A 19,499-nucleotide genomic window follows, 5' to 3' on the forward strand; every position below is an offset into this window, starting at 1 on the left:
TCCTGCCCCTGGGGCGGGGGGCTGGACTCGATGATCCTCTAGGGTCCCTTTCAGTCTGAATGTCTATGAAATCTATGAAATATATTCTTAGGAAAGATAGGTTCTTATGAAGATATAGCTGACACTATAACCAATTAAATGCAACTAAAATGTAAGAGTAAAATATGAGCATCTTACCCAGATTGGACTGAGATGCTAGCTAAATCACTTGATCCCAGCTGACTTCCTGCCTATGGCGGGGGGTGGGGGGGGAAAGGGGGGGCTGGATTCAATGATCTCATGGGGTCCCTTCCAGCCCCGAATGTCTATGAATCTGTAAAACAGTTGGTGCTGTGCCACATGCAGGAAAAGCCTTTTTGGCACTCTTTCTCAATACGCTTTCCAAACAGCTGCTTGTACTACATTCCAACATTTGTTTTTAGCAGACACCAGGAATGACACATTTAACAGAAGACGCGCAATCCCTGCATCCTTGGCCCCAGAGAAACTTGAACGGCATTTAACAAATGAATTGTGGCAATCTCCATCAAAACCAGCAGACAGCTTCAAACTTCTCAGTCTAAGACATTTTATTACAAGCTCATCATCAGTACCCAACACGCCAGTCAACTCAGAGGAGTGTTGCGTTCAAAAGACATTACAAAGTCATAGATCACAACACAGTGATCAATGTGAATTGCTAGAAAGAAGCACAAATAGTTCTCTGCAGCCAGGCAACCCCCTTATCTGTAAATATGTGGACTGTGATGAATTGCAGAGTTATATGAAAGAAAAGAAAGAAAGTCATAGGGAAAAATTAAAGTTGGAGAAAGAGCAAATCAAAGGTAGTAGCAGAATAGTGGAAAGTGGCTTTATGAGTGATGAAGAGATACCATTATCACCAGGTGTCAAGAAAAGATGTATACCAAAGAACGTTAGTTTTTATGTACCTGACCTGGCAATGGTAAACAGGTTGGATGCAATGACAATGGACTCAAATGAGGTAGAATTCCATAAGAAACAAATGCAAAAGAGTATTCAGAGAAACCAAACTATCATTTTGAAAAATAGAGGTCACAATACTTCAGAAGCAAGAAGTGCAGACAGCATATTGTCTTGTCATCCAAGGATTTTTGGAAATGAAAGGTGGTTAAGGGAAAATGAAACCTCTCAGAAATGCAAAATGAGGCACAAAGGACAAGACTTCTTGACTGTAAAATTGAATTTACTTCCCTTTAGAAAAGTGAGAATCTACCCAGATAAAACACCTTCTAGTGAAAAATCACAACAAAAATCCAGTCGTCAACCCAAACAACTGCCAAATGAAACTGAGAAGAAAACATTACCAATTTCAAAAGAATTGAAAAGGACAGAAGGAAAAACAAACTGCTCATCCTCTTCTGTCACAAAAGAACAGCCAGGTACCAGGGAGAAGAGGGTCACGGCTGCTCTGCAATTCCCTGAGAAGCAGCTGTCAGATGGAAGGAAAAATGCTGAAAGTGCCGCTACTATAATAAAGAATGATGCAGCAGAGTTTCCCAAGGAAAGTTGCAGCTATCCAGTAGTGAATGTTTCTCAACCTTTCAGGAATATTCCTTATGCAGGAAATACTAAAGGTGTCCCATCAGACTGCTGTACAGAAGCTATAACATACAACAGCAATTCACCTCCACCCTCACTGCATGAGCTGACAAGAATTGTTACTCCTGTATTTCTGGAACCACAGAATTCACAAAATCGACAGAGTGGTATTTCCAAATCCCTATACTCTAGGGAGGAAAATGGTGACGATATGGCAGAATTTCCTGTGTCGCATATGCACAAAAATTCAAAGATGACGGCAGCTCTAGCTCTCACTATTCAAAGAGGAGTTGCAAATAACAATGCATCTGATACAGAAGTAGATTCACACATGGACGATCCAGTTCAAAACACTAGCCAAAGCCGAATGGGAAGCCAAGAAGCACAAAGCCAAGATGAAACCTTAGTGAAAGAAAGATTGGAGAGTCCTGAAAGAACTGAAGAAAGTGACTCGCTGGGAGAAAATCTCCTTGCTGAAGGATCTCAGAATGTGCCTGTTGTATCCCAGATTCCACCAGATTACAATATAGTTTCAACAGAACCGTATCTTGTTCCCAGCCAAAGTGGCACAACGTCTCTAAATGGCACAAATAGTTTGCGTCCATTTTCTCAAGCCAATGGGCATTTAACTGGTAGAAGTAAAGAAGGGACTGGCAATAGAAATGACCTACACAAAACTGATAACATGGAAGACGATGGCATGAAAACAGAACAGAGAGAAAATAAAAAGCCACCCAGTGACAATGAATCACTCTTTACAATGTTAATCCCAGAGACCCAGCTGAATTCTGCTGGCCCAACAGAATATATCCTGCAAGTTTTGGATGATGTGAATAGTGAAAAAGGCAAAACATATCATAGAAACACTGTCAAAGTATCTGTTATGTCTAATACATCTAGTATTACCACCTCCCCTGAAACTGAAAATATTTTACCAGGTAGTAACATTAATCTTCAATTTAACAATAGCAGCCACATGGAGAATGTGCACAATACAAAAGATTTACAAAATAATCAACCTAATGAAGGAAACAATGTACTTGATGAAGATGAAATGCCAGTGGAAGAACAAAAAAAGCCTTCTTTTTTTACCAGTTAAAAGATACTAGGTTCAAGACAGAAAATTAGGTACTTTTAATTCCTAGCAGAACAAATGCAGCTGAAAACTCTGCTCCAAAAGCTATACCATGCGTACCATCTGTTGAATATGCTAATATGTCACCTTTAGAGCCAGAACAAAGTAAGTGAGGAAAATAACTCAAATAATTATCACGGTCCTGTTTTGCTGTTTTCAGAACTACAAACAGTCCTAGCCTTTCTGAAAATCATCATCATTATTGTGGTAGAAAATTCTAACAAGCCAATGAACACAAAGCCATATTTAATTGAATCCATGCAAAAAACTGGAAGACAAGTCAACTAGAGACATTTTACACAATTATATGAACACTGTTTTTGGGAAAATAAGAAGTCAAAAACCAAACATGTATTTGGCACTGTAAGAGCAACCAAACAGCACAATTCAGGGCATAAACAAGAGAAAGCAGGGAAATGCTAACTGACCAGAGCTCCACTTGATGTTTATGATCTGGAATATACAAGCGCAGATTTCAGTCAATGTACAGTACTACATTTATGACAACTATAAATGCTGCTGCTTCCTACAGTGTACAACTTGCATTATTTAAAACATTTCTGTGCTCCATTTATTACTGTCCTTGCTTGATAGATAATGTAATTTTTTTGTTTTACCTGTAACTATTAAATTTGATTTTAAATTCACTTAGCTCTTTAGGATTTCTGGTCTCTGTACAAACTGCAAGAGTTTATAAACCCATTAAATTGTTTGGGGGTGGGTGGAGGGGAGAAGAGTAGGCGAGAATGAAATTTGACCCAGTCATTAAAGCAACTGATTCTCTATACAAAGCCTAGTAATTTATTATTAACCACTAGGTGGAGTTGTTTGATTCAATCATTTCAGAATCACCAAGTAATTAGCTAGTGTAGTTGTGTAAACACCATGGTTTTGTATAAAAAACGGTTTGAGCAAATCCAAGAGACTTTCATCTCTTCATTGTTATTAACTAAAGGTTTTGAAAAATAAATATCTCATTAACATATCAACTTCTAGGATTGGTCTCTTGGGTGAGGCAATATATTATCACTTGGTTTTAGCAATCCTTTTTACAGGAGGAGAGAAATACATTCCTTTGAGAGCAAGAAACAAAATGAAAAGTAAATATATGTTTATGACAATGACATTTCAGGAATGTACAGAAGAAAAAAAACTCAGCCTAGGCTGTATTAGGTTAAGACAAGTGGAAAGCATTAACAAGCCTTGAGTACCGGAAGCAAGGCCAAAAATAAGTCCCAAATAATTGGGCTTATTTTTGGAGGAAGACACTTTAATTGTTCCCCTTTTCCTTCACAGATAATCATAAATTCTGAGATTTATTATCTGCCCTTTCCAGACTGACAATGCATTCCTCACCTATTTACAAAAGAGGGAATACTTAATGTAACCATTTTCCAGGAAAATAACTGGAAGTGTTCTTCCTAGCTTCCTTCCTCTCGTTTTCATTTCTTTATTCCAATTTTTTCACCTGCTGCTACTGCAGAGGCAGGGGTAGTTGAATGGTAATCTCAGGGCAGTACAGAAGGAAAATTAAGACCTGTGGAGTGACCTGGATCCTCTTTTTAATTACATTATTTTCTTTTAGAGGGTAAAAAAAGAGAAATTGAATACCTGATAAGCTCTAGAAAAGGGCCACCAGTACAACCTCTTATTTACCCAGTGAAAGTCAGAACAAATGCTTTATAAGCAGGGATCTGGGTTTTCCATTTTCTGAAGAAAACCACGGGAAAATGTGGATTTTCCTCCTTAAAGGAGAAAAAGGTGGATTTTCCCCTTTCCCCAAATGGTCAAAACACAGGTTTCCGCTTTTGCAAACAGCTCTCTGCAGGCAGGCAGGCAGAGTTCCAGCCTGCAAGAGCTACTTGCAAAAGGACAGGAAACCTCAAGCCCTGTCCAGAAGGGCTGGGGACGAGGCCTGAGAATCTGAGTCAGCCAAGGCTGGCTCAGACTCAGTTTCCCTCCTGTGGCCTTTTGGGTAAGTAGAGCTTTTGGGGGCTGGGCCCTGGGGGTGGGAGGCAGCTGGGTGCCCCCCTAGAAGGACTGGGGGGGTGCCCTGTGGGTCAGGTGAGGGTCATGCTGCTAGTGGGGCTGGGGCGCATGGGGAGAGCTAGCAAGAGCCAGGGCAGGGGTGTGTGGGTAGCTATCACCCTGTCCTGTGCCATGGGCCAAGGCTGGGGCAGGTGTAGGCTGCCTTGTCCCACTGTGTCTCATCTCAGTTGGGCTGGGAGCACTGCCAAGCTGGGGTGACAATAGCAGCAGCTCAGTGCAGGAGAGAGGGAGGGAGCACATTCTGTGCCCCTGCCCACCAGGCCAGGCACATTCAGGGCAGGGTTGGGGCTGAGGGTGCTGCCCAGCTGGGTTGGCAATGGCAGCAGTTCAGTGCAGAAGGGAGGGAGGGAAGGAGCATGCTGCCCTCCTGCCCACCAGGCCCGGTGCCCTCAGGTCAGGGTTGGGGGCTGGGGCTGGGGGTGCTGCTTAGCTGGGGCAGTGCCCAGGGCCAGGGCTGGGATGCTGGGGGTGAGCACTGCTCATTCGCTGTGACTGCTGCCCTCTTACTCACTGCATCGTTGCACCATATCCCACCAGCCTGTGTCTGCAGTGGCTGCTGGCAGCTCTGCTGGGGCTAGCACTGGAGGCAGTGACTGGAGCATGTTGCACAGCAAGGCATGGGGAAGGGAGGGGGGGAGATGAGCAGCACGATTAGCCTACATGCTGTCCTGCCTCGCCTGGGGCCTTTCCAGCCTTGCCTGCCCTGAGGGGGATCCTGATCCTGGGAACCACTCAGGGGGTTGTGATGGGCCAGGGGGAAGTGGCAGCAGGGTCTATGTTTGGGCTGGAGGTGGGAGCAGGGGGGGCATGTGTGAGTAAGAGAGAGGGAGAGATTGTGGCAGAAGGCACTCTGGGTAGAAGTGGGCTTCAGAGCTGGGCCTGGAGTCCACCTGGACTGCTAAAGCAGCCTGTACAGGGAGAGGCTGGCCTGAAAGGGAAAGGGCTTGCCCAACCAGAGGCAAGTCCAGCCCAGTCCATGAACTCCAGTCAAGGGTTTCCCAGGAAGGGCATGGGGACCGCTGGGGCCTGGGCACATGGGGGCAGAGAGTAGAACAGCAGGATCTGGAGCTGCTCAGAGCCACAAAGCAGCAGCAGGCAGGACAGCTGCAGCTGGACCTATGGCCTGGTATGGGGGGCGAAGGGTGGGAGTTGCTGTTGGGAGGGAGTGACTGGTGGGGGCTGTGGGTTGGGAGTGAGGGCAACTGCATGGGCAGGGGCAGGTCACCAGCATGCTGAGCACCACAAAGCAGCTGTAGGAACAGTTACAGCTGGACCTGCATCCTGGTGAGCAAAGGGGACAGGGAGAGCTCTGATCTTCTATGATAAAAAAACCAAAACCAGACACCTAAATATATAGTATTTAGAATGTATTTTATTATAATGATTGACGCACTGGTAGGCTTCCGAAGTGCTTTAAAATTGTAAATATGTCAATAAAACATTGTGTGCATCTGATACCTATATATATATATAGTGGCCTTTCATTTTAATTATAGAAAAATGCAAATTTGGGGGGGTTTAATCAGAAAATTTTGGATTTTTAAACAGGGAAAACCAGGATCCCTGTTTATAAGAGAAACTTACAAAGCTCTGTTACATGCCTAAATAATTATATCCTTTCCTCTTTCAATCTATCTAGACTTTTCTTTCTCTCTCTCCTCTTTACACACTTTATCAACTTTGCTTTTTTTGGCAGGCTAGCCTACAAGGCTAGGGACAGAAGTTACATATAAATTGGTATAAGTGATTTGAAACCAGTTGAAATCTGTAACACAACAGAAGTTCAGTGCACATAAACCACTTTCAAAATGGCTGAAACTGGTTTAAGATAAACCTGGTTGGGTATAGTATCAGGCTTAACTGATTTAGGTTAAATCAGTTTATTGAATTTCTGTCCCAAATCTCCCTCCCTCCCTGCAGATTCACATTAACTCGCAGTCCTCGTTCATCCTGGGATGCTTTGCAACTCCCCTGAAAACCCCCTTCCAGGCTGGGTGGGCTAGTTTTGGCCCAAGTTGTCTCCTTCAACCTAGCAGGGAAGCATGCTCCAGCACCCTCTGGCTTCTAGCCTGAGCCACTGCAGGCATGTGGCTACATTTCTGGAATCAGAAGTGAATGTCTGTTCACTTGCTCATCCGTTCAGTCTATGCAGCTTAGACTAACCTGTGAAGATGGAATCAATTCAGCTGTGGGCTTTTTGACTGTCATGCCTCTCTGAAAAAGCTAGTCTGCAAGATGGTTGATCTTTGGTCTAACTTCAGACTAATATGGCTAACTACCTCTCTCTCTTGTTTACTTGTGTGGTCACACCATTTTCTTTCATTTCAATCAGTTTCTGCTGATTTCCTTCCTAGCTGTTTTTTAATCAGCCCATCTGTTTCTTTCTTTTTTCCTTCTCTTATACTTTCTTTTTTGTCTGGCTGGATGCAAAATTAACTAAAACATCTCCTTTTCAAACAATAGAACAGACAGAAATAGGAAGACAAAACATGCAAACAGTGTAGGATTGAAAACAAAAAAGACCCCAGCCATAAAGGAAATGGAGTGAGTAAAAGAGAGGGTGTTATTAGTATCACACACAAATTGTCAGGGCAGGAGATGTATGGCTCATCTAACCAGGCTGCTTCCACTTTGTTACTGTATATGCTTTCAATCTTGTCAGTTGAAATATTAAATCAATTAAGGGTTCATTTGTGAGTCAGAGCACTAAGCATTACCCTAGTACCAGCCACAAGAGGTTCTGTGATCTAGGCACACATTGCTGAGTCTCAGACCCATGGTTGGCAATTTGCTGCTGGCCAATGTTAAAAACAAATGCACTGAGCTGGCTCAGCTGCACCTTCAGTGAGTGGAGAAGGGCTAAAGCTCCCAGTCTACTCTCCAGTCACCTGTTCTGAAGGATGATATAAGCAGTGCCCAAACCCAAGGTTTAGGTAGCGCATGCCACCGTGCAAGAGGAGCCCCTACTCTCCTGCATGGGCAGACAGGCCAAGTCATGATTTGGGTTCAAACAAAAAGCCACAAGAGAGCAGTTCATTATAATAGTCATCAGATTTCTTTATGAGGAGGTATAAATGCTACCTAAACCAGCCTCCACTGGTCCTCAACAGTGGATCATAGTTTCCTTCTGAGATTTATCCTGGAACAAAGATTACTCTATGTGTCTTCATTTGTAAGAGATTCCTCAAAACAAACAGAAGTATGTCCTCCTTTCACTCTCAGACCTTTCTGTTCTACCAGTCACAAGAATAATTAAGCTATCTGGGGTATCTTCAGAGGTCACAGAAATAGGAGTTAGCAAATCGAAGCATATCCAGCTGGCCATTTTCTTTCTTAGGCCTTCTGTAAATAAGGCCTTTTACGCATGACAAACCTTTGCAATCACAGCTCTGTAGATGAAGGAAGTGGGTGCACTTACCTCAGGACATGCATTCCAGCCCCTCATTAACAATGACGATATGGGCTTGGGAATTGAATACCCTATTGGAGGTCTGATGTGATGGTAGGCCATATCTGCTGCAGCAGCAGCTGCAAATAAGACAATATAATGAAGCTTAATTAATATTCAGGTATCATAAATATTCCTATGCAAACACATTTTATTTTGCTATATGAATAAGTTAGTCATGAACAGCTAAAAAATGCTTAAGTATCAAACTGGCAGGTAAAGCCAATGGGTCAAAATATTTTAATGCAACAACCAGTGATTCTGCATATGAATGCACTTCTGCCAAGGTTAAAACTGGTCGAAGATGATCAGGTTCAGGTGCAGACCATATAAAATAGCCTTTGAAAGAAACATCAATTAACCCTCACCTCATAGATGACATTATAATAAAAGTCCTTCATTATGAGAGAACGACTGAGCATCTTTCAATAATCAACCTAATTAGATACACTCAAGTTACGGATAAATTGTTACCAGATTCTATCTTCCCATATCCTGACTTCCCAAACAACTTTTAAGTCAACTGTGCTAGGGGTTTCCAAGCATTTATTTAGAGAAAAAAAGGAGTGCCTTTTTATATGGGCTAGTCACTACTGATTATGATAAAAATATCAGACTATTTTCCTAATTGTGTTTATATATACAGTAATTTAAAAAACATAATTAATCTCCTGAATTCTTTTTAAACAACCATGGTACATCTAGTCAAATCAAATTCCTCATAGACAGAGCTAAGTAAACTCCTTTGTTAACTGACACTTTTAAATGATGTATCACCAGGGTCTATGGCATCTGAGGGAGACCAAGAGATTTCTATCTTGCGATTTTAACAAGAATGGTTTAATTTTTTTTAACCAGAGCCCATTCTCATTACAGTCTTTGTCACAAGAATAGATTAATTTGAGCCACTGTCTGTGTTGCAATCTTGACCTCTATAATGATGTTTCAGAATATTAATATCAGTTAAGTATGATATGTAGTGGGGGACATGAGGAGAGGAGAGCAGGGGCAAAAACATTTTGCTTAGTTTAGATCCTGGTTTAATGTGACTTTGAAAGGATAAGTCAAACATAAATGGTTTTATGTTTTGCTTAGATGCTGTGAAAAAGGAATAAACAGAGGTGAAGTTGTTAGAGAAGAATAAATATAACTATCTTTCTATTTACACACACTATTTCTTTCTCCATAATACATTCTAGATGAAATCCTAGCTGACTAAAGTAATTGGGAATCTTGCTATTGATTTTAGTGAAGACAGGATTTTACCCAAAGTACAGTACTATGTGTGAACATTTGAGTGTATATAATACTGCATATACTCCACTTAGGTCAATGTCACTTTTGAGGTGTTCTTTTCTTCCTAGTGATAGCATGGCTTTCCCATCAGTTATTAAGAACATAGAACTAAAAAGATAAAACAAGCAACATCCTTTTTAATGCTGAATGAAGTGGCAAGAATATGTTTCTGAATTGATTTTTGAAACAGAAAAGTAGTTAGATGGTTCATGAAACTTCCTACTCCAAGATTTGTACAATACTAGCAGGCAGTATTGAACCTTTCAGTATTTTCTTTTGATCAGTAAGTGATACCCTTCTATTCTTAAACATAGCGCAACCATAAATAATAAGAAGAATTAAGGAATAAAATTACCATTGTCATGTAGAATTGTGCTTCAATTCTTAGATTTATTTATTTACAAGAGATAGGATAAAACAGCTTTATTGAATTTACTGAAAGTCAGTCTTTTTTACTGGGAACTCTGATAATTTTTCGATAACCATAAAACTCCTGCATGACATGGGGTACATTCTCCTTTTAGGTTCATACTGATACACCTGTGACCCCAGCCTTTCAAATTCTCCAGCACAAGTATGCCTAAAGCTGGGATCTTGCCACCACTTGGGCTGGTCTGTGCTGTATGTAACACGTGTGGTCAGTCCAAGACCCATGGGAGGCTGAATGACAGGCCTCTGTGGGCCAGATCTAACCCATGGGTCATATCTCTGACACCTTGGGCATGTCTACACATGCAATCACATGCACTTGCAGCAGCTCAAATAGAAGGGGTGCAAATTTGAGCCTGGGTTTTTTGCCTCAGCGCTAGGCAGGAGCCCCAGGGCCACAACTTAACCACTCATGGTTTGCCCTAAGCTAGATAACTAGCTAGAGACTATATATAGTTGCTGATATTTTATTTTCTAATTAGGCAAAAAAATTACATAGTATAAATGAAAACTGTTTTTCCAAGGACAGAATTTAATTCACTGTCTACTCTTCTTTCAACAAGCAAAAAATCTGCTTAAAATCCATCCAAGAGCCCTTGCAGATATAACACCTCTCCTCTTAGCCACCATACTTTGCACGCCCACCTTCCCATAAAAAAGAAGTTCCCCAAATGTTGAGGAATTTTCCATTTCTGGAATGGTTTCCATTCAGTCCCCAAAGTTCTACTCAAATCCAGAAGCGGCCTGAAGTTCATATAGTCTCCTACAGGGGAGGTCAACTGGGGGTACGCATACCCGTGGGGGTACTTGGGAAGGCCTTAGGGGTATGCGCGGGCAGGTGGGGATGGAGCATCGCTGCCTCTCAGGAGCAGGTCCAGGGCAGGGCGAGGGCAGCAACAACACTCTGTGAGTTGCACATGGCGGTGGCTGCTGCCACCCACTACCCTGCGCTGCTGCTGCTCTGCATCCAACCACATGCCCCCCACACCCCAACACACACATCCGGCTGCCAGGGTTACACTTACTAAAAAAGTTTGAAACCCCCTAGTCTACTACTTTAATGAAGCAAAAAATTATTATAATGACTAAAAAAAATCAGAAAGGTGATACCACTGGTTGCAAAGTTACAGTTCTGGAAATGCTGAGTTGTTGGTGCTAGGAAGCTATTCTTTATGGGTACAGTCCTTAGTTACCTAAGAATATGTGCTCAAAGACAATAAATTGAAAATAACTTCATAATTTCAACAGCCTTCAAAGGTAGAAAGCATGTGCTGTTGAAAATTCCTGAAGGTAAAACCAGGTCCTGGAGTCACCTATTTCCATTAAATAGATAGTGCATCCATTTTACTGAATAATACATGATTGCAGTGTGTTAGTTTTGGTTTTAATTGGATGACAGGCTCCTAACATATTTAGAATTCTAGTAAAATATAGATTATTCAGGTGCAATGTAGCTACTTCTCTGTAGTTCAGAGGTGTAAGTGGTCCTAACGTTAGCCTTACCTGGTTTAAGGTGTGCAAATGGTATTTCACCTGTTAGCAATTCCCAGAGACACAAAGCATAACTGAAAACATCAGCTTTTATCGTATATCTTGTACACTGAGTGAATACTTCAGGAGCCATCCAGCGTAGGTTCTGTACATCAAGAAAACATCAATAATGCATTAACAAAGTGTTTTGTTCCTTTGCTGGTGATCATGTCTTTTTCTCTACTTTTGCATTTGCTTTATTTCATTTTCTGCAATAAGCTAATGGGTAAAGCTGTTAAAACAAATATTCATTGTAGCATATAAAATTCATGGAGTAAATCACAACATGGTATATTGTGTCTTCAGCATTAGGATGACCTTCACCTTGCCTGTATAAAAGCAAAGTAAGCTGTCTTTATCTAAGAGAAGAGTCGCATAGAGCATACTCTATAAGCTGAAATCTAAATACCCACCCTGAGAGCAGGCAACAGAGCTTTAGCATATCTAATTCCAGTTATAGCTGCTAAAATCTATAGGGTAGAATAATGGCAGTGGCAATTATGTGTGTGTAAGAAGGTTGTTTTCCTTCCTGAACTACCAATGCATTCTGCAGAAGCCTACATATGTAGCTGCTTCACAAACAAACAGCAACCCACTGGTTTAGAAGTGGGTGGTCTTACTCTGGTCCTTTGCATATACTGTCAGAACCAAATGGACATCAAAACTGAAGCACTTCTGCTCATATAGTTCTTTCACATTACTGTTTTTAATAGGATGATTTCAAAACCACATTGCTAACGCTATAATATAGTCCATGGTAACTGATTCTGACTCAGCAGTGTATCATGACCTTTGTGTAACAGGTGGAAAAGGTACAGGCTACATTTTGTAAAGGTATTTGTGAAACTTTGGGTATAGTTTTTAAACAACTGAAACTACATGAGCATATGGAAAAGAGCAAGAAACAAACCCCAGGTTGTTTTGTCATATTGTCTTCATCCAAGGACTGCAAAAATCTTGATTCTGAGAGAAAAAAAAGTAAGTTCCAAATAAAAACACTCTACAGGCAGACCCCATTTTGCAGAAGCAATAGCGGAAATCCAAAACTTCTATAAACAAGTACAACGGCCTATTCTTAAATGAGGGTGCATGAAGGCATTTCAGATACAATGGGACTACCTAAATCAGTGAGCAAGATTCCTGGATGGTAGCAACTGGCTAATAATTCCCATTGACTTGAGTAATGAATAACACCAACTAAGGATTTGTATTTGTAAACAACATAAAATAATTTGTTTTTAGTACATAGTGCTTTCCAGAACGTAACCTAGGAAAGCAGGTAACTCAACTTGCAGTGTGTCTGAGTCAATTGAAAGGCCCTTCACGGATACTATCACACCAGCATCTTCCTCTCTTTTAAATTGATGCTCACAGGCCAAAAATAATGTAATGTGTCCTAAGGTGGCTAGGACTTTGTAGATCAAAATCAGCTGCTTAAGCTCTACACAGACATCAACAGGCAAGTAATGAAGATCTGTGCCCCCAGAAAGTAAAGCCATGGCATTGTCCACCAGCTTCAGATTCTTACGGTGTAACTTGGTCTGATTTTGAAGTAATAGGTTCATTAGGAAACAGCCACATTTTACTCTTCAAATAAAGATAGCTGTTAGAGGACTATATGATAACAGCTTGGTTCCAACACCACCCCCAAACTGCGAATGCCAGTAACAAAAGATGAAGACCCATCCTCAATTGGAAAGACAGCTATAGCCCTTGCTGAGTTTTTGGCTGCGGATGTGTTGGTCTAAGGCCATAGGCAGGCAAGGTTCTTTGGTTAGATGTGGTATATTTTATTAGACCATTTGAGTAGCTGGAAAAAGTTCTTAGCAAGCTTTTGGGCGCAGTCACCCTTCATCAGGCATGGGGAGTCTCTGCTGGCCAAGGAAGATTCTCTCAGTCATTAGCTTTCATTAGCTTCTCTCATTCCTTGGAGTCTCAGACCAGCAGAGACTTCCTAGGCCTGATGAAGGGTGACTGCGCCTGAAAGCTTGCTATAAGAACTTTTTCCCCAACTACTCAATTGGTCTAATAAAAGATATCACTTCTAACCAAAGAAACTTGCCTAGCTATAACCCTTGAAATGTTCCCACGTGCTTCCCCCATCCTCCCAGAAAACAATTCATTTTTATCTGAATTGAGACTCAGCCATTTGAACTCTATCCAGCTTGTATTTCAGCCTCAGATGCTAAGTATTCAACAGCACTAGGTGGGTTAGATGAGATGTGAAGTTCAGGGGTATTAGCATCTTGAAAACACCTTGCCTTCTTGTTTGTCTGCCGAATGACCTCATATATACCATGAATATAAGAAAAACTGCAATAGGGAATCCTGAAGAACACCAAAGTTTCTTTTCCAGAGTCTTTCTCAAGAAAATAATGAAGCAAAGGGCACCCTCAACTAGTCCGACAACTAGTCCGACATCATAGAAAACAGCTGTAGTTTTAGAGAAACTGATAACATTTTTCAGGTTAATCAGCAAATCTCACCTCCAAAGTCAGCAACAACAGCATGACCATCCTCGTAGAGAAGAATATTGTGACTGGAAAAAATATAAAAAGCCCCAACTATTAGAATAGGTTAACATGTGATAGTTTTGTGAAATACATTTTAAAGTTCTGACTTGCACCTTAATTCCCCTTCTTTAAACAAAGGTGTGTCAGCAGAGAAGGCACCTTCAGCAAGGCCTCACATTTATTACCACAGAGTATATCTATCTGCTCAGAAGGCAGAAAAGGCAAACCCGAAAGTTTTGTAAATCAAAATGTCAGAGTCATTTTCTAATTAGAATTAGAACAAATACATTTTCTAATTAATAGTAGATCAAATATAACAGGTTTATTAATTATGTGCACAGCCTTACCAAGATGAAGTAAAGTAGGTGACATTTGAAGATGAATTCAGTCACAGGCTTTAAATAAAATTATAAGGTCTGATTCTCTTCTTTATTACACCAGTTTTATACTAGTGTAATTCCACTGAATTAACCCCTAATTTACATAGGTGTAAGAGAAAGAAGTCTGTAGAGCTTAAATGTAATGAGGCAACTGCCAGGAGCTACAGGAGCCTCATAAGGATGTGCAAAAATAAATACTTCCTTGAAAGCATTTTGAATGGAATTTGGAAAGGTTCTTTTCCTTTTCCTCCCCTGGAGGCCTTATTTAATTTTGCTTAGAATAACATGCTGCATTGCTTCAATTTTCATCCTCTCAAAATGAAAAAGCACACCAAATTAACATCGCTCATCAAGAATTTTGGTCATTGTGATGCTGTCTCAGGAGGCGGAAAAATGGAGAATCTGTTGGGTGACTCAAACGTACTCCCATTTCTGTGTTAGGTTATCTGGTATGCAGTAGCCACAAGTGAATTACAGTGGAAGCGTCATTCATACAGGACACAACCTACCTTCTTCCTTAGCTTAGATTTTTCTTAAACTGTATTCTGTTTGTCACCAAGTTGTTTTAAAATAATTTTTCTACTGGTTTAAATGTTTAGATTTAGGGTCCTTTAATAATACATGTGATGTGCAGCACAGGTGTAACCAGCAATTTCTGTATTTTGGGTGGTAGTGGGAGCCAGGGCAGTGGTGACTGCTGAGCCAGAAGTGGTAGCAGTAAATGGATTTGCCCTCTATAAGTCTTCATTCAAAGCTCATGCATTTTACTACTGATGTGCACGTCACAGTTCTGTCCAGTTTATGCTGATTAAACAACCTCAATACAATTTACAAAAGGAAATTGGAGTGAAATCTGAGCCCCAGTGAAGTTAAGGGGAGTTTTGCCAGTTTACTCTAGTAGGGCCCGATTCACACTGCTCTCCATCCTTGCTTGCGTTCCAGCAGGTTTATGCTGGATTATGGATTATGCTGTCTCACAGAATTGCCAAAGTGTAGGACAATGTGTCAGCAGGGGTCTAAAGACACAATATGCTAAGGCACATGCCCCTGCAGTCATTTGTATTTTAAAGAAAGGAAGGAAGGATAATTTATTAAGACTCCTTTGATATAAAGGACCATGGCCACATTTGGTGAAAATCAGTATCATTTCATTACATTCAATGCATTTCTCAGCACTTAGTGAGTGCCTTTTGTTTAATGTTATGAGCAATTAAAGAAATGTTCCTGGTCACGCATTGACTTTCATGTGATTGCATGTATGAATATTCATAGTAGACACCACAATGCTAGAAGACTGGAGGGAATGGAATAAGTACACTAAGTATACTCTACTGAGTATAGCAGGAAGATAAACTTATCAAAGCCATTTAAAGGCTAGACTTTTAAAGGCATTTAGCTAAAGGCAGATGTCATGTGGAAAGGAGGAGATGGTCTAAATAAGAGTTAGAAGCATTCTCACAGGATTGCTAGATGCATGTTTGAGTGATGGAATAGTTTTAAATATACATTTGTTAGCCCATTTGCTTTCAGTGGTACCCTGTTTCTTCAGTCAGTTTTGAAAATTTTATCTTAGGCATTTAAAACTTGGAGACACAACAGTTCACGTGCTAGCATTCAAAGTAGGACATCAGGGTTCTAATTCCATCAATATATTGATTTATCGGAGGGACTTAGACAATCATGTGGCCGCTCTGTGTGTTAGATTTTAATCTGTAAAATGGAGTTTAAGTTTACTATGCTTTTGTAACCCGGGTGGTACTCCAAGGAGGTACCCGCTCTGCAACTGAAGGGATCAAAGCAGGTGCACAAGCGCTGTGGGAGGTGTAGGGAACCTCCTCCCCTTATAGAGCAGAGCCAGACCATCAAGGGGGACTTAACCATATACCTTTTAATGAGAGAAAAATACTGGGAACATAACCAGTATAAAGCAGGGGGTATAGGGGACACTACAATGCCCCGAGGGGCAGGATTCAACATAGGCTAGACACTTACAATCATAGACATATTCATCCAGTTGACAAAAGACAGGGTGAACCAAAATGTAAAACACAAACAGCAGAACAAGCAATACTGGCGGGTGAAATATAAAAGGCACAAAATACAAAATGTCAAGGAAAACAGAGCCTAGGTACCTGGAGAGGGAGAACACAATGGACCCTTTCCACTGCAAGAAGAATTTCTCCCTGGTAGCTCACTTGTTCACTCCAAGTCACCCAAGCTTGGACTTGAACTCAGGTCTCCCACATAGCAAGCAGAAACTCTGTTACACAGCCACCAGTACTAGTGCTACTCCCAGCTGCTAGGGGTCTTGACCTTCCAGGAGCCCCAGCCTCATGTCAACCCAACCTCTAATTAGAGGAGCTGGAAGCAGAGCTGGGAGCCTCTCAGGTCACTGCTCAGATCCTTGCTGGAGCTGGGGAGCCTCTCCTGCTAGCTACAGCCTCTCGTAGGGGATCCTGGAGCCCAGTGAGGAGCCTCTCCTGCTAGTCATATGCCACACTGCTGAGGACCCCAGGTCCCACTCCTTCAGGCTCTTTTGGGGCAACTGCTCTCGCCCCGCTGGCCCAACTCTTGCCAGCTCTTTGAAGCTCCTTCCTTGTGGTCCCTCACTAGTCTTTCCTGAGTCAGCCGTGCTGCCCCTTTTATCCCCCTCCTGACCCAAGGGGCCAATCAGGGGACATGGAGGGTGAGTCTTTGGACCCTGATTGGTGAGGAAAGGGAATCCCAAGTCCTCCAATCATCTTTTGCCCTTTCAAAACCCCTGGGCTAAGTCACTGCCAGCTAGCCTGTCACACTTTGAAAACTGCTTTGCAGATTTCTCATAAAAAGTAAAATGAAAGAGTCAGTGTTCCTCCATCCATGACAGGAGAAAAGAGAGAAGATTACTGGAAGTAAAGGACTGGAAGTTAAGAGTGCAAAGAGGCATCAGACAAATATTGTGTAGGCAGAGACTTAGGGCATTTATACTCATACTTTTTTTCACCGCAACGTGACGGTAGAGATCCCTTGCTTCGGAGCAGACTTGATTAATCGAGTCTGATCCACATGTGAGCTGAGGCAAGCTGCACTGCACCATGTGCAGTTGTGTAAGTAGTGAAATGCACATCAGTGTGCAGAAAATGGCAGCGGTGCACTTTTGAACTAAAGCACCTCTGAGGTATTTTAGTTCAAAAGCATGCTGCTGCCACCAGTTTCTCAGGACTGATGTGCATTTTGCCACTTATACAATTGCATGTATCACAGCACTGGGCACTTTTGAAAGTCCCTGGCACTGTGACTCATGCATGTGTAAAAATGCCCTTAGTGAAGATAATGGAAAAACTCCCCTGAATTTTGAGAGCAGGGTCATAGTCTTAGTTTGCAAGAATCAGTATTTACATTATGGCTTTGAACTCTCCCCTTAATCAAAGCAGTTACATTTCATCTTCAAAAAGGGTAAAGCAAACTGTGGAAGAAAAATTACATTTCCATTCCTTTTCAAATGAAAAGACAAACTTCTGGTTTTCACTGATGTATGAAGCTTCTCTCACAACTCTAACAAAAGGCACCAACACTAGCTTATTTTTGGAGCAACGTGGGCATGTCTACATGAGACGCATTAATGCACAGTAGCCTAATTGAATGCACATTAAGGGCTCGTGTCTACAAATGCATGCCTGTAATGTGGATTAAAAATGGTGAATTTAGGCTAATCATGCCTAAATTTGATAAAACGCATTAATGCACATGTAGATGCAACCTGGCACTAACAGCTGGGTCTGTCCAGCTACTAGGGGCTGGCCTAAGCCCAACCCCAGGGCTCCTGAATGGCTGCCTCTCCTTCCCCAGGGCTGGGCTGCTCTCTGGAAGCCCAGCTGCAGGCTGTAAAGCCAGCAGCCATTTTGTGCCCTGGGGCACACACCCAGTGAGCCTGGATGAGATGGCTGATCTGTCCAGGAGCCCAGCAGGCACCATGTGTCCCCCCAGACAAGCCTCTCCCCCTCTAGAGCTGCTTCTTGGCCACAGGTGAGTGTTGCAAAGGGTTGCAGCTTTGTCCACCCCTTGCCCAGCCTTGAGATCCTCCCAGGGCTGCTGCCTGGCTGTCTCAACCCAGCTGTTCACCCCCAGCTGTCTTTTGCTGATGCTCACCCCCAGATGTCTCCTGTGCTTGCAGGTCCTGTGGTGAAGTGCCTCTGCCGTGTGGCACCCAGTCTGTGGCTGTGCCCCTGCGCTGAGCACTGTGGGCAGCCATCCAGGGCTGGCCACATAGGGACAGACATGCAGGGGCCCAGAGAGCTGGCATGGGATGACCATGTCATCCTCTTCCTCCTCACTGAGCCCTGGCCATGCGTGCATGTATCTGTCCATGCTGATTACCAGGGCCCCCAACTTGACCTGGGAAGAGGTGTGTGACCTCATGGCACTTTGGGGTTGTGCCAATGTGCAGAGACAATTTGCTTGGGGTGGGCACTTGAACACCCACATTTACAAGGGCCTGTCAAGTGGGATGCAGAAGCAAGGGCACTCTCAGTCAGTGCAGCAGTGCTGCATAAAAGTCAAGGTCTTGTGGGCATTGTGTATGGCTGTGACTGACTTCAATCATCAATCCGATCATGCCCAAAAGTACATGCCCTTTATGCAAAAGCTGACCTCCATTTTGGCACTCTGGGTGGCAAAATGCACCTCTGTGAGTGCCACCTGGCTGAGTTCCTGCCCTGCCCTAATGCTTCTGGTGACACATCACCAGAGGAGGGGACCTCAGGCCTTCAGCACCCCACCCCATCCTCCTCCCTGGCCACTGCATCCACTGGCAGTCTGGGAAGACCTGTCTAGTGGCTGCTTTGCCCTCAGCACAGCCCCAGACCCTCACATGAGGAGCAACCAGCCGTGCCATCTCCAGTCACCAACAGCACCAGATCCTCCTCAGGGGAGGGTCCCCTGCCTGGTGCCGGCCCACTGTGCATCACTGGCTGTGGACACTGGGCGCAGCCAGATGACATCACTAATGGGGTGGCCTGTGCTAAGCCACCAGACTTGCCAGCTCTGGACACATGGTAAGTCCCCCACTTGTGGGAGGGCCCTCCCAGTACCCACCTCTGCCCCTGCCCCTGGCCCCTGCTCCTACTGCCTGCCTGGCCCACTTGTGGTCCCCTAGCTCCAGATTCCTCTCCATAGCAGAC

General features: G+C 42.8%; 1 protein-coding gene across 2 annotated transcripts in view; it reads right to left on the reverse strand.

The window, feature by feature from the left end:
- Nucleotides 1-19,499, reverse strand: part of LOC109305407 (serine/threonine-protein kinase TNNI3K) — a 291,292-nt gene that overhangs the window by 51,920 nt on the left and 219,873 nt on the right. For both annotated transcript variants that reach the window (XM_019528397.1, XM_019528398.1), the window contains 4 exons: nt 13,934-13,986; nt 12,358-12,410; nt 11,421-11,553; nt 8,163-8,272 (listed from right to left, as the gene is read on the reverse strand). In XM_019528397.1, the coding sequence (XP_019383942.1) occupies nt 8,163-8,272; nt 11,421-11,553; nt 12,358-12,410; nt 13,934-13,986 (349 nt within the window). The remainder of the gene's footprint in view (nt 1-8,162; nt 8,273-11,420; nt 11,554-12,357; nt 12,411-13,933; nt 13,987-19,499) is intronic.

The sequence above is a fragment of the Gavialis gangeticus genome, unplaced genomic scaffold, assembly GCF_001723915.1.
Source record: "Gavialis gangeticus isolate Ggan-Ray unplaced genomic scaffold, GavGan_comp1, whole genome shotgun sequence".
Classification (NCBI taxonomy): Eukaryota; Metazoa; Chordata; order Crocodylia; family Gavialidae; genus Gavialis; species Gavialis gangeticus.